The sequence below is a fragment of the Poecilia reticulata genome, chromosome 20, assembly GCF_904066995.2.
Source record: "Poecilia reticulata chromosome 20, P_reticulata-male-v2, whole genome shotgun sequence".
Classification (NCBI taxonomy): Eukaryota; Metazoa; Chordata; class Actinopteri; order Cyprinodontiformes; family Poeciliidae; genus Poecilia; species Poecilia reticulata.
In genome coordinates, this window is record NC_088849.1 from 19,575,757 (window position 1) to 19,591,342 (window position 15,586).

Here is a 15,586-nt window from a genome sequence, read left to right on the forward strand (position 1 = left end):
TCGCTTGATGTCCAATTCACTAGATTACTGAGAGGACTTGTCATTTACGTTTTACAAAGGAATTTTAAAAATCATTAACTGGCTGTTAATGCTTTGAATGCAGCGTTTTGTTTTTTGGGAAATCAATATTTCACAACAATCCAGCTTGAAGGCAGGTGAGGTTTTATTCTTTCGTATGCACAAAATTAAATTAATTTTGTAAGTTTATGTGCTTAAAGGAACTTCAGTTTCTCCTGACCTTTCTTTTTCCTCTCATCCACCTTAAACAGATATGTTTGTACTTCTGAACATGTTTGATTCAGGTTGTGGCCTCTGCCTGTTGTAATCAAAACGACATCAGTTTGTGGTTTTTACCAAGTTGTTTTTGCATTTTGTTTTTAATGACTAACTATTTAATCAGGCAGTTCCTTAGAAGGGTCTGTGTGGGTTGTGTTTGATTCACTTAAAAGCTCAGTTTATTTCAACTTTCATTGTGTTGCATTGTCATTTAAAGACCACAATGGTGTAACTTGTGCAGAGCAGCTGACGTATCGCCATCTCTCTGACTTTGTGGTGGACGATTTGACCGTCTTACAGTTTCACTTTTGCTAAAAGCTGATGGCTGAATGTGTTTTATGCCAACAGAGCAGCTGAGTTTACACAATATCTGGCTACTTTGTAGCAAAGTTGATGCTTTTGTTTATATAATCGTTCAACTTTCCACTTCTCTGTTATATATATACTCTGTTTCTGCCAAGTCCTTTAGTCATCATTAACTACTTTAGCGAGCCTAAAGAATAACTAACTAGGTAATTATTAGCCCATAAACGTAATGAAATAAAATCCCGTTACACTGTAAAAACACAATCTCACATTTTTAAAAACTCGTTTTTGGTGCAAATATGTTGGTGCACTTGAAATGAGATAAAAAACTAACATACAAGTAACTTTTTAGCAAGAAATGGGAGCTTGTTTATGTCAAATATGATAAAAAAGTACTAGAAGTAAGTGAGCTAGGACTTTTTTTTAACAAATATTAAGGATTTATCTAAATAAAACAAACTCGTATCTTACTGAAACATTATTTGTGAAGTGTAAAGAAAATGGATGGATGGATAGTTTAGTCTTATTTCAAGTGTACTAAAACGTATGCACTAGAATCTAGATAAAAAATACTTATGTTTGTGCAGTGGACAGCCACTATTGCTGTCTTTGCTCTGGAGGCAGACTTTAAAAGTGGACTTAAAAAACATTTTTTAAAACGATAAAAGGTAATTTAAAGAATGATTGGTAATGATGTCTCAGATTTTCAGGGAAACCCGCATGATGTAACAGGGTAGTGATTAAAATCTGCTTGCATAATGCAAATTCTTCGGGCCATCTGTAATGAAAACAGAGTTGCAGCCTTGGCTCAGGTTTCCATGCAGTGTCATGTTGAGACGTTTACGCAGCGACGGCCAAACCACCCGGTGCAACATGATGACGAGGGGAGCGACAGCCAGGTCAACCCTGGTTTCCCTCTAACTGCTGACTCTGTGGAATTTGAGACTAACTCACTATGCATGTAATCTGTTGCTGCTCCAGCATACAGCACAGTCACTGTGCAAACACATTAACACTGAGATCAGTTTATTTTTAACGCAGCACTGGTCTCATTCAGTAAATCAATAATATGGACCACTTCGGATGCAATTTCATGCATGAAATTTGCAGCAATCACTCGGTGAACTATTTATTTGTAACTTAGTCCTTATTGAACAGTTTTCTTTATTGTATGAATAAGTTTCTATTTGCTTGTCACTTTGCTTCAGTTACTCCTACATTTCCCTGGTGAGAAAACACAAATGATATTTTCTGTTAATTCAGTCATTTAGGTTTTTTTGCACCCAAAGTGCAACAGTTTTCAAGCTACAACAAATAAGAGATTGCATAATATTTGAAGTTTGGGGTTTTGCTTCTACTTAGGAAAACAGTTTTTTAAAGTTTTAAGTCTTTCTCTCAAAAATTGATGGTTGCTCTAGATTTTGTTGCAATCCCTTTTATTGCCCGTCATATTTCCGATCATTATTAACTTGAAACCAGTGAGCATCTTATTTAAAGTTAATTTATACAAAGTTGGCTGCACAGTGGCGCAGTTGGTAGAGCTGTTCCCTTGCAGCAAGAAGGTTCTGGGTTCGATTCCCGGCCCCGGTCTTTCTGCATGGAGTTTGCATGTTCTCCCTGTGCATGCGTGGGTTTTCTCCGGGTACTCCAGTTTCCTCCCACAGTCCAAAAACATGACTGTCAGGTTAATTGGGCTCTCCAAATTGCCCCTAGATGTGAGTGTGTGTGTGCATAGTTGTGTGTCCTGTGTGTCTCAGTGTTGCCCTGCGACAGACTGGCGACCTGTCCAGGGTGTAGCCTGCCTCTCGCCCGGCACGCCAGCTGGAGATAGGCACCAGCACCTCTCCTGACCCCACTGAGGGACAAGGGTGTAAGAAAATGGATGGATGGATGGATTATACAAAGTTTTCTGCAAACAGCTTTGCAGGTGGTATGTTAAAATTAAAAATGCTTTCAAGAATTTGATTTCTATTTTCTCTTAAAGATGAACAGTTTAAGATTTTCATCCCACTTTCCTCCCACCTTGTTCCAATGATGCCGGTCCCTCTTTGTTGGTGTTTGTAGTTAAAATAATCCCGCTCCGACTGAAGACACTCTGTATAATAGTCTCATGAACAGAATACTTTGATACAAGAACTGCAACATCATATTTAGAGTGGTTTTAGACCTAATTCAAAGTTCTGATGGTTGAATAACCTAAATAACGGATTAAAAACAAATCTTTTTGTTGAGCTCATGTTTATTTATTCAATAATTTAGCAGCAAAAAAGGTTTAAGATTTGAAAACGTTGCATATTTTGTCCAGTTTTTAAATAAAATGATTAATTACGCATAAATGACAAACTATGCAATTAACTCAAGCCTCAAAACTACAAATATCAGGCTACAGGAAGACGCTAGGCTAACATTTAGCATTCACCTGTTAGCTGTGTTCTTTTGAGATCAGATCAACACAAATAAAGGGCACAAAGATGGGAAACAAACCGCAGTTCATTAGCTTAAAATCTAGTTTAAAGCAGAATAATTCATATATTTATATACTTTTAAGTATATAAATGTACTTAAAATATATTTAAGTATATTTCTAATATACTTGAGGTGAATTACCATGCAGCTATGAAGTAGCAGCTGATTTGGGGTCAATACTTAATGTTTAAGCATGTTTAAACTTCTGCAGGTTAGTTTTGAACTTCCCCTCTCCTTGGTGTTTATTGTAAAACCTGTTGTCACTGTATAACAGCTAGTTGGGTTTTTATGGGACTCATTCCCCCCACACACACACTGTATTTATGCATGAAAACATCTGGGATGTATGTGGAGCGAAGGAGGAACCACGCAACTTCCTGCTCAGACAGGAAGTTCTGTTATCATGTTCTGATTGATTTTTATGAGCTTATTGTCTTTATTACACATCTGCTAAAAATGAGGCTTGAACTAAGATGTAGTTGGAGATACATTTTTCTTTATGTTCGGCACAAACTAAAAGATATTTAAAATATGCTAAACTCCAGGTAATCTCAGGAATCTGACTCAAGTTCCTGAGAAGTTTATCACGTAGCATCAGGTGACTTTTGACACCTACGTTTTGCAGCAAGGTCTTTGCGTACCTTACGCGTTGCCGTGGCGACCCTTCTTCTTCGTGATTCCCCGCTGCTGGAGTCGATCAACCCGTGTCACAACATCCCACCGGCGGGGCTGCGTGGGCGGAAAACATGCTGATCTTGTATCACCCACGTGATCCGAGTCACACCGCAGCGTGGAAACGAGTGTAACGATCGAAGCACGTGGCTGCTGTTTCCCGTTTAAAGCTCATATTTGAGATCACAGGCATGCGAGGATCCGTCATATAACGTTAGGGGTTACTTACAGGACTACAGCGCCCTCTAGAGTTTGAGGAAGAGTGAAGCACGTAATCTCGGGTCATATCAAGTTCACAAACGCTTTTAAAGGGTCGGTTGTGCCAGAATTTACTGATAAAACCCATTAACAAACTATTGAAATATTTAAAAAATAATATTCATCGTCTCTTCACATTGATTAATCCCTCCAAATGTTTTTAAATTTTTTTTGTGATCAAAATCAGATGTTGCGGTGCTAATTTAGAAATATTTTCATTCATTTGCTAGAGGCAATACATATAAATTTTTTTGTAAATGCACAAGAATTAGCCAAAAAGCTATTTTTCATCTGTTGTCCCTGGATGAAGAGTAACTTTTCCAGCTAAAAGCAAATCTTATACAAACAAGGTTAAAATGACAAATTTTGTAAATAAATACAATCAATACAAATGGTAAATACAAAACAAAGGAACATGTATATAATTCTTAGCCTACTTTTTAAAGTCAAAGTAGACAAAGCTAGTTAAATGAGATTATTTCCCATTTTGTTTTGTATTTTTTGTTCACAGTAGAGCTGTACAGTGTAGGGATCAAATCCAATTCAAAATACTTAATTTATCCTAAAAGAAAATTAAGTATTTTGAATAATAAAGTATTCAACAATCAAATACTTGTTTTGGATGGGTACGAAGGATCTCTTGTAGCAGTCAGTCTTGCTACAAATCTGAAGAGACCTCTGACCGAAGATTGTTGCTGTGCCTTTCTACATAAACATTGCGTCTTCCTTTTTTTTCTATCCAAACTCCTTTGCGTTATGGGTTTATTTACGTATATTCTGTTATGTTTTTTGCAGCCAGAGGCTTCGCCAGCCTCTCCGCTTCACAGTCACCAACGCCGGGGGGAAGAGGAGGATGAGGGCGACCTGAACAAAGCTTTGGGCGTTCAACGTTTCCAGCACATTCTCCGCCCTGCGGCCTCTGTACCGGACGAGCTGCTTCACTCCTACCATGAGGAGGACATCGAATGTAAGAACAGAGCATTCAGTTTGCCTCTGTTCATTCTGTCAAACATTAAAACTGTTGAATATTGTTCCCCAAGTAATAATTATTCCCTGGTAAAGTTTTCTAAAACGTATGAAAGGGGAAAAAAAATGCTATGAAGAAACAATTCAGTTGGTTTTATCGCTAAAAATGCAACATGATTCAAAAATCACTTTTAGTCTCAACTTTGAAGTATTGAAACTTTTCTTTTGAAGTGTAAAGAACGGATGAGAAATGAAACAGTTCAGATTAAAAAACTTAAAATGAGGCATTTTCTGTTGCACTTTTTCAGTCTAAAGTTTGAAGTATGAAAACTTTTATCTAAGTCTATAAGACGCCATCTTTATGCCAGGTGGTGAAAGTGAAAACTCATTTCTAAGTACAGTAGCGTTTCTATGTGGTCAGTTTTTCTTTTTTTTTTTTTCCTAGTTCTCCTTCACCTCCTGTTTTGTTTTTCTTGCGTAGACCACCGTCACTACTCTCGTCACATCCACCGACCTCTGTCCAAACTGCCGACTGAGGGACGAAGGAAGAAAGGCGGCAAGAAAAGGAAAAAGGACAAGGACCATAAAAGCAGCCGTGCGCCCTCTAGTGGCCCAATAGAGGAAGGGGAGGATGAAGAGGAAGAGGAGGAAGAGAGCATAGAGGCCAATTCTGTTCTATCGGAGTCTGAGAAACCGAGAGATGTAGAGGTACTGCTCACAGTATTTATTCACAGGATAGTTATTACAAATATATTTTATTACAACCTTATTATAATTACCTGAACCTTTTTTTAAGCAGGTGAGCTTGAAGTAGCACTGATGCAGAAATATTCAAGAAAACGGAATTGGTTTATACAAAACCAAACAATTTGTACAACGGAGTATTAAGGCCATAATAGGAAAATAAAAGTATGCAGTCATAGCACTAAAAGACTAAAGTTGAGATAATATAAAATAAGATCATAACATTTTGAGAATAAAGTAAATATGAGAATAACGTCATATTACTGAAATAATTGCAATACTATGGCTTTTCTCGTGATATTATGACTATTGTAATTTTTTAAAAAAAAATTTAGTGCGGGCCTAATAATCTGTTGTACTAATTAAATATTATGAATCATAACTTTGTTTTCTGACTTCATTGCTTATTATTTTATATTATACTGCAATACAAAATAGTATAGAATATGTTTTATATTGTTCTTATTGATCATATTCAGTACTATTTTTATTTCAGTTTTTTGATTACAGCAAATTTTATTTAAGGAAGAAATTATTAAAAACTGATTCAATTTATACTTCAGTCATTCAGATTAGACTTTAAATGGGATTTTTAAAAAATATTATTTTATATTTATTCAATTTTAAATCTATACACAGATTATTTAAAATCATCTTAAGGCTAAACCAAATCTAACTAGTAGAGGCTCCTAAAGCGAAGCCAGTTTTTTTTTTTTCAAGAATAAACGGCAAGAAGAATGTTGCAAATAAAATAATATATGCAATATAGACATAAGGGGAAAACGATGAAAGTAGAATAAAAAATGCTCTTTGTGCTGTGCAGTTCCTGAGGTGAACGCACCTCTCGCTTTTCGTTTCCTCTAGTTTTTCTTATCGGATGAAGACCAAATGTCGACACATGGCAGCTCGACCCGAGACCTGAACATTGTTCCCCAGTCTCCTGTGAGTGCAGAAGCCAAAGATGCATCCATCTCCGAGTGAGTGTCGTTTTATTCCTTAAATAAAAGACAAACTGCTATGGTTTGTAAATAAAAACATTTGTCAGAGGATCTGCAATCTAAGAAAAAAAAAAGTCAGAACTAATCAAATAGAACATCTTACATTTCTGTGTACAGAAACCATAGAGAGTAGATAAATGTTTACAATAAATCAATAACAATATCAATAGATAATACAATCGATAGAATTGAATAATTTCACTTAACTCTGATCCAGAACAATCTGGAAAGTTTGCTGCTTGTGGAATCAACTCACTCACTCACTTTGGTTACCTAGCAACAACTAACTCACTCATTCTATGGTTGCCTAGCAACAACCTGTTCAGCAACATGCACAGCAGCAGTTTCAGGTTCCGCCAGAGTTTTTTTTGTTTGTTTGTTTTGTTTTTCTGAAGACTGAGAATAATACAAGCAAAACCTTGAAGAGGAATTTTATGAAATCTGTAAAAGATGCAAAAAAAGCTGAAAAACAGAAGTAGTTAGAAGGATATGACTACATTTAAGAGTTCGAATGGAGTTTCTAGCTTAAATTATGTGGTAGTATTTAGCTGTGGAAGAGCGCAGAATTTTTCAGAAATTATGGGATGTTCCATTCGTTACAATGATCACAAAAAGTTGAATATTTCTAAACTGTAGAAGATGTAAATGCCAAAAGACACATAAGTAGAATTTGGTAAAAGTTAAACGGCTGATATGGCACAGAGTATGCAGAAGTAGTGTAAAAGTAGAAGTACTCGAGAGTTTAATGAATAAAATAAACAAATAAAAATCGCCTGGTGAAAATGTTCCAGCAGAGATTTCTCAGGTTATGGCCCGCCTTAGACTCTGAGGTACTCTCTGTACGTTACCATGACTCAGGTATGCAGTTGGCCTGCTGGGCATCATCTGAAGGACCAGAGCAATCCTGTTCTCATTGGCCCATAAATCACCTGTCTCTACAGTCGACTCCGCCTCATGACACAGACTTTTCCACTTGACGAGGTTTTATTCTCAGCCTGGATTACGCTGCATAAAGCTTTCCTCCGTTCGGCTGCAGAGCAACCTAAGCTAAGATTTAATTAGATTTTATTAAATATGCGTACTTTAGTCTTGCGGAAGTAACTTCCAGGCGGCGGGTTAGTGAGCATGTTTGTGTATTTGTAAAATACCTTTAGAAAAACATCTCAAATTTCCACGTTTTCTCCCCCTTCCTGCAGTAAACTCGACTCGCCCAGCTCCCCGAGCCCCGTTTCCCGCTCGGCTTCGCCCGAAAACCCGCCTCTGCTTCGGGTCTCCTCCGCCAGCCGCAGCTACGACCTGCAGGAGCGCCGACGGACGGGCAACATGACGGGCGCCGAGCAAGCCAAGTACCAGCGCATCCCCACGGACGAGAGCGAAGCCCTGACGCTGGCCTCCGCCGACCTGGACGGCATCAAGAGTGAGTAATCACGCAATTAGTTGAAGATCAGAATTTTATCAACGATTTTAAAAGTTCAGCAACTAGAAAAGATTTGCTTACATTTTATCTGAAGGTGTGCATAAGACTCACGTGATGCCTGTAATAAATATGAATGTTTCAGGAAGTGTCATTTGGTAAATAATGACACTTTTAAAGCAAAATTGCATTAAAATTTGCATCCAGTCTATTAAAAGTCAACTTTGCATTAAGGGTGTCATTATTTATTGAATGACACTTTATAACAGTCATAAATATTCATTTTTAAGATTGGCATGTCAATCTTATGCACACTCCTTCAAATAAAGTATTAAAGATTTTAAAAAATTGATTAAACAGATTTTTGTATTTTGTGCCATTTTTTCAATGTTTTACCTCAAGTCAAATTTTATATGAAATATTTACAACCTCAGTGACCAAAATGCTTAATAAGATCACAAATCAATGGTAGAACAACAAATAAAAAGTTAGTTTGATTAAAAAAAAAACATTAAGACAATTATAACGTTTCAAATAATAATATGAATAAAAAAACAAAACATACTTGATGTCAGCTACAATTTTCAAACAAAAATGTCAAATCAGTGAGGTAATATTATCCTCCCACTTTTTTATGTTTGTCTATTGGTGTTGAAGGCCTAATATAATTTTACTATAATTTCATTTGCACTTCAGAATTACAATCTACTACCAAACCTTTTTGATGAGGGTGAAATATGATAGATTATGTTTAAAACTTCATGTCTATATGAATAAAACAAAGTGACATTTTCTGTTTTCATTACTTAACTAGCAAATATGCTGGTATTTAATTTTTGTTTTAACATGTCCTTTTCAGTGTGGTTTAATGTCATATTAAGGAATTATTGACCTAAAAGAAGTTCCTATATTTTGCTGAAATGTTTCTTGTAAGTTAGTTTCGTCTTATTTCAAACGTAGTGAGATATTTACAATAGAAACGAATCAAAAAAATACTTGGTAAGATTTTGTTTTTGTGTAATGAAGGGTGATTATGAATATGTGATTTATTGAAAGATTAAAATGAAAGTTATCCTTTCATTGTGGATTAATTACACTGACACATGTTGGTGCGTCTTGATCCTGCAGGAACCTCCTGCGTTCTCGTGCTTTAGTATCTTCTGACCGGTATTTGTGCGTCATGGCGTTTTAATACCTGGCACTTCATTTGTCAGAGTGTTTAAATCAATGCCAGCTCGTCGTCTTTGATGCACCTTCATTCCTCCATCAGTGGTGTAATCAAATCCTGGCTTAGGAGATCCTCAGATTTCTCCAGGACCGCAGAGGTGAAGCCTCCTTCTGTTCCCCGCCTCGCTGCGGTGCGGGGCCCCTCCACACCGGCCCCTAGCTCAGCCAGCGCCGCCGTCGAGGGGCCGAGGTGATTTACGTCAAGAAGCCGACCCCTCAGCGGAGAGCAGCGACTAATTAGAAACAGGCCTTCGTTATTAAATTAGGCGTTCCTGCTGTCAGCTGAGGCCCTCAGGATTTAAGCCTGATCCAGCATGGTGGCTAATGGGGAAACCTGGACCTCAGCTTCTGACCTCTGAGCGAAACACGTCAAGTCGACATGAAGGCCAAATTAAGTGCGGGTTTGATAATCAGTCCTTTTTGCGGCTTTGAGATGACGAGCTGAGCGTGCAAACCGCTTCGTTAGACGTTCTTCATCACGTCGTCTTTTATCCGCTCCCATAAATCATCCTGGGAAAGAGCCTTTGTCTCTGGCTGCTGCTCAACAACAGGAATTACTTCTGTTCAACTTCAGCAAATTAACACCTCTTCTCTTTGATGCTTTCTGATGTTGGGGGGGGGGGGGGTCTGGAAACTTTTTTTTTTTTTTTTTTACTTTGATGCAACCTGCAGACATCATGGAGCGACTTCTGGATAAAACCTGAATCTTGTAGAGGAGGGTTTGGTGCAAACAAGGCAGAGATTAAAGTATTTTTATTTACTTATGAGTCGGCACTTTGATGTCGAACATTAAAAGCTTTTCTGTTACATTTGTCAAAGTTCACATAAGTTAATTTTGTTAAAATGTTGCTGCAAGAGTTTTTTTTCTCCCTTTTTTGCTTCATTGATTCACAATAAAGCACATTTTACAAAACATCCTGTCTCAATATCATAATGCCAGTTTCTTAAGAAGAAAAGATAAATATCTCTGTGCGTCATAATAATAATAATAAAAAACAATTACGGCTTTGTTTTCCAGGGAAAGATTACAATGTTTGAAATGCAAAGTAGAATAATTTAAGCGAAAATAAAAATTAAATGGTATGAAGTGCAAAGAAACAAAAATACACAAACTGAGAACATAATAAATGATAATTTATCTGTTTAATACAGAATTAGGGCCACTGAGGGATTTTTTTTCTCAATTTTCTTATTTCTTTCCCTATTTTTCTCAGAAATTGAAATTTTCCTCATTCTTTTCTCAATTATTTTATTTTTTATTTTTTTAAGGATTCTGAGAATTTTCTTTCCTCAGAATTTTGACCTTTTTTCTCTCTCAGATTTCTGACTTTTGATCTCAGGAGATTAGAGTAAGAATTTTGAAAAAGTCAGATTTTTAATTGTTTCGATTTGTGGCCCTGTCCCTCTTCCATAATAATAACAAAGTTTATCATCAGGTTTGGTTTCTAAAGTTAAAATAGAATCTTTTGAGTCGTGTATAGTCAACTTTGCCACCATGAACCGATCGACAGAGGCTGTTCTTTCCTTGCATTTTAAATACTTTCTCCATCCAAATGATCTCCAGTTAATTTGTCCGTTAATTGCAACCATTTTCTTGTAATGCTCGTTTGCTGTTAATGCAACTATGTTTTCTTTCATTGATTGCTACAACTGAAACGAATCGGCCATAATTGTGAGCAGGTCCACTGATCTTTGAGTTCAGAACGGTTTCTGTTTGCCGTTTTTGTCCGAGTTACCCAGTGCAACTGTCCTTTCTCTGCTTTTCAATGCCTGGTGTGCTGCCAGCATGGGTAACTCTACTCCCTGCTGTAGAAACAAAAAGGCCAGGAGGCCCTTGACCAGGTGGGCAGAGATTTGGTTTAAAGGTGCAAGGCTGCAGCAACCAGCGAGGATGCTCAGGGAATCATGTATTCTGCTTTTTAGTGAAAATATTGTAAAAACAATCACGTTTTTTTAGACTCCAGTCAAAGTTTTTGTCATTTTGTTCCCCCAGGTCATCGATTTGAGGATGTTCCCGGCGTGCGCAGACACCTGGTCAGGAAGAGCACCAAGGGGCAGAAGGTGCACATCGGCAAAGACCACAAAAAGCCAACGACTCGCAGCAAAAAGCAGGACCGCACCCCACACGAGGTGAGACTTTTCACTGGACCGTTCTGGGCTTTTAATGGGGCTGAAGACGTTTTCCCAAAGCTGGAGGACGATTTTCCTCATTTTCATCCTCAACATTCCCAAATACCGTAACATCCATCACTTTTAGTCAACATTAGGAACTTTTTAAAAACATTTTTGGTCTTATTTGCTTTTAAATTGCTACACTGAAACTGAAATTTGTTTAGATATGATCTTTTTGTTAAATCCTGCCCGGGGTTGTTGGGGCAGGATTTTATTTTTTGTGTAATTTTTCTAATTACACAAAAAATATTTGAGTAAAAACAACAAATATCTTTTGGGAAATTTGTTTTTGATTTAATAAAGATGGAGTAGGATTGTACATTACCTGATAATGGGGCTGGATGAAAAAAACATATCAATATAGAAGTGTTTCATATTAGTCTATAGATTATTCATTAGTTTTTTATTTTAAATATCTGAAATTCTGCCAAACTGTTGGCATGATCTTTCTTTTATCTACAGTCTTCACTCCACTTTGTTTGTTTTAAAGCAGGTATAAAACACAGAGGCAAAACCTTAGACTGCTGCTGGTCAGATACTCCACAAGTTGTTGCTAGGTAACCAAGGATCGGTTACCTGGCAACTTGCTTCTGGATCAGAGTTCAGTGAAATTATTGAATATTCTATCAAACGTTTATAATATCTGTTGATATTGATCACGTGTCATGATCCAATAATAATGAAGGAAAAATCTAAAGTGAATAATTTTCTGATCAGTAACTTAAAGAACTCATGTTTTATTTACTCTGATGGCTAATTTCTTCTTTTTCTTCAGTCATTTCTCTGAAAACAATCTGAATTTGTTTTCTATTCTTGCTAACTCACTTTCTGGATAAATACTGTATGTGAAACAGTTTGAAAAGCATCTGGAAAGTGGAAGGAAAGTTAACATTTACTCCTGAATATGGAAAAATTTAGCTCTAAAACATGTTTTAATGTTCAAATCGGTTTGAAATGGCTAACAAATTGTGGCGACCGTTTTAACCCCGTCTGTCCGTCTCGGGTTTAGTTTTGCTCGGCCTCTTTTGTAGAAGCGACAGGGAGATGATTAAAAATGAATGAATGAGTTCTTTCCTTTCACGCGCCGAGACGGGAGAGAAGCTCAGAGTAACCAGATACTGGGAGGAGGGAAAAAAAAAAAACATGAGGGAATCTGTTTTATTAATACGGACACGCATTCTCGTACAAGCTCCTGTCAGGTGTGTGTGATGAGATTTAGGCGTCTTTAAAAGCGTGGCTCTGCTGGGTCGGCTCACTGTTTGAGTCCTCTCCTCCAGCCCGTACCGGTGGTTCTGTACCGCTCCGCCTCGCGGCCCGACGGCATCCTGCTGAACATGGACCCCGGTCAAATGGCCCGGTACCAGAAGGTGAGGCTGGGTGACCGGCCAGAGTTAGCGTTGACCTGTGTGGTTTGACAGGCATGCAGCGGCTGCAGAGGAGCTGTTTTTTTTTTTTTTTTTTTTTTTTTCTTCTTCTGGTGTGGGATTATTCTGGGCTGACACTGACCAGCATGGTGTTCATTTAACCTCCTAACAACCAGCGAAGAAAGAGCGGAAACGGACCTTTTACGGGTTTTCCTTACATGCTGGAGCATTGTTTTTAAAATATTGGCTTCCACTAGGGCTGGGCGATGTGACTTAAAAATAAAATTGTTTTAGATATTTTTTCTGTTCTAAAAAAAGATATTAGAAATGGCAATGTTTTCAAAAAGTGGCTGTTATTTCAATCAGTATTGGGGTCAGGCTGTTTATTTATGGGAGTATAATCATATTTACAGGATAAATACACAATCTTATCAGCAAATTGTTTTTTTTAAATGACATTTTCAATCAGAAAAAAAGTTTTTTATAGCTCAGTTTGTGTGATTCTTTGAAAATATCATGGAAATAAAGTCTTTCAAAGTTATGCAACTGATAATTTGATGTTCATCATGTTAATCATAACCTGGCCCAAATGCTTTGTCTGAGAGTTTACCTGAATTTAAAGTCCAAATAAATTGAAGCTGTAAAACAAGATGGCGGCTTTGGGCTAACTGACATCACTAAACTAAACTCGAAGGATTCAACGGTGGGGAACAATATTCACTGTTTCCAAAACTGAGAGCGCCTAAAGAAACATTTTAAGTCATTAGATTCATTTCAGAACATTACAGAAATGGCTAAAGTCACAATTTGTGGTTTTTGAGTTTTACTTTTTAACTCGTGTTGAGTATGAAGTTAAAAAATAGGAGTAACCGGATCAGCTGCTCGCTTGGTTCCCTTCTAAGCATCCTCTCTGCTGGTTGGTTTCTTGAGCAGAAGCTCGTTAACCTCCGAATCAAATATGGATCATTTTCTCTTGACTGAACGTTTGGCACATGTTTGATTTTGTTTGGTCATTTTTGTCATTAATCCAGGGCTTTTATTGGTTTATTTGAACTTTTCTTGTGTTGCAGTGACACAGAAGTTACATGATTCTGAAAAAATAACAATGGCTGTGTCGGTTTGAATTTCATCTGGGTTTAATCTTAAACTAAAACTGCTTCAACCTTAATATAAAAACTGGATTTAAATTAGAGCGTCAACTAACTTATCATTGTAATAATCAATTAATCTGATGATTAATCGTATAAAAATTGGTACATTCTGGAGATTTTTCACTCAATTGCAATATTAGAAACACTAAAAGATGCAAATAAACATAAGAAAATAAAATTTTCATCCTCTCTAATTTAATAAAATTAAATTTTATTGCCGAAAATAAAATGACTTGGCATTCTAAGTCATTTTATTTTAGGCAATAAAATTTTATTTTCTTTAGAGAACGCTTCATTATTTGTAACAAAGGATGCATCTGCAGCTAAAAAGAAAACATTTCCAACATCAATTTGTGAAAAGCTCGATCCTTTCTGGTTGACATTGTAGAACTGATCTGTTCCCTTTTTCTAGATTAATAATTGGATAGCAAAAGGTGCATAAAAGTCTTTTTAAACCAAATTTAAACCAGGCAAAGCTAAAGCTGCCACTTGAGAAGTTCTAGGTATAACATGTTTAGTTTTTTATTATCTTAAATGCTAAATGTATGCATTTATGTACAGTTTTAACTTAATTATCGCTTTGAGTATGTCGGTGTTTCAGTAAATGGACATTTTTAGAATCTGTGCTCCAGTTAATGACTAATCAATTATTCAATAATCAATTCATTGTGATAAATCTCACTTTTTCAGTTTGCCAAGACCTTGTTGATGACTACAAAACAAGTGAAAAGTCTCTGCAACCTGCTATATGAACATGTATATATTTGGAGCTGCGTTTGCTATTCTGACCCGGAAATCCCCAAATTAAAAGTTCAAATAATCACAAGCCCAATCAAATCTATGGCAACCATGCTGAGTGTGAATGTCTGCCTGGCTGTTTAACATGGCTGTTTGGCATATGCAGGTGTTTGTGGAGCTCAACGAGCTGACGATGGACAAGAACCAGGAGATGCAGTGGAAGGAGACGGCTCGTTGGATCAAGTTTGAGGAGGACGTGGAGGAGGAAACGGACCGTTGGGGGAAACCGCATGTGGCGTCGCTGTCTTTCCGCAGTCTGCTGGAGCTCAGGCGGACCATCTCCCACGGTAAAACCACGACAAACTTCACCCAATTCCTTGGAAATATTTTAATTTCACTCTGTTGCTTTCAATGTTTGGAAAGTGCTTTAGTACCAAACACTTTCAAGGACTTTATACAGAAATCAAACTGTGCAGTTTTGTAATAAATCTAACATCTGAAAAGCCTTAAATTGGGAACCATTATTTACAGATGAAGACTAATTTCTTCTCATCGTCTCTTTCCGAAGTTAAATCAGACAATTTTTTTTCTTATTAGATCAAACATTTTTTTTCTCACTGTCTGAATCCAAATCAGACCCAACTTCTCTCGTTTCAGATCAGTTAAAATTACCAAAATAATTTATATTTTCTAAATGCCAGAAAACTTGGTGAGAATATTTTTTATTTTTTATTTTTAGCCTTTTCAGACCATTCAGGTTTATAGGGAGTAAGGGAGACATTTCAGAACATGTTATATAGTGATTTACCTTTCCCTGATGTACAATACTATCAT

The 15,586-nt window shown here is 36.9% G+C and overlaps 1 protein-coding gene across 6 annotated transcripts in view; it reads left to right on the plus strand.

Annotated features, from left to right (window-relative positions):
* The window catches only part of slc4a2b (solute carrier family 4 member 2b), a 52,864-nt gene that overhangs the window by 24,149 nt on the left and 13,129 nt on the right, over positions 1-15,586 (plus strand). For 4 of the 6 annotated variants that reach the window (XM_008396632.3, XM_008396633.3, XM_081601743.1 and 1 more), the window contains 6 exons: positions 4,774-4,945; positions 5,426-5,652; positions 6,553-6,665; positions 7,883-8,103; positions 11,321-11,457; positions 14,919-15,099. In XM_008396632.3, coding sequence (XP_008394854.1) covers positions 4,774-4,945; positions 5,426-5,652; positions 6,553-6,665; positions 7,883-8,103; positions 11,321-11,457; positions 14,919-15,099 — 1,051 coding nt within the window. Of the gene's footprint in view, positions 1-4,773; positions 4,946-5,425; positions 5,653-6,552; positions 6,666-7,882; positions 8,104-11,320; positions 11,458-12,760; positions 12,867-14,918; positions 15,100-15,586 lie in introns of those variants that run through there. The other 2 variants (XM_081601745.1, XM_081601744.1) reach the window with 2 other exon arrangements.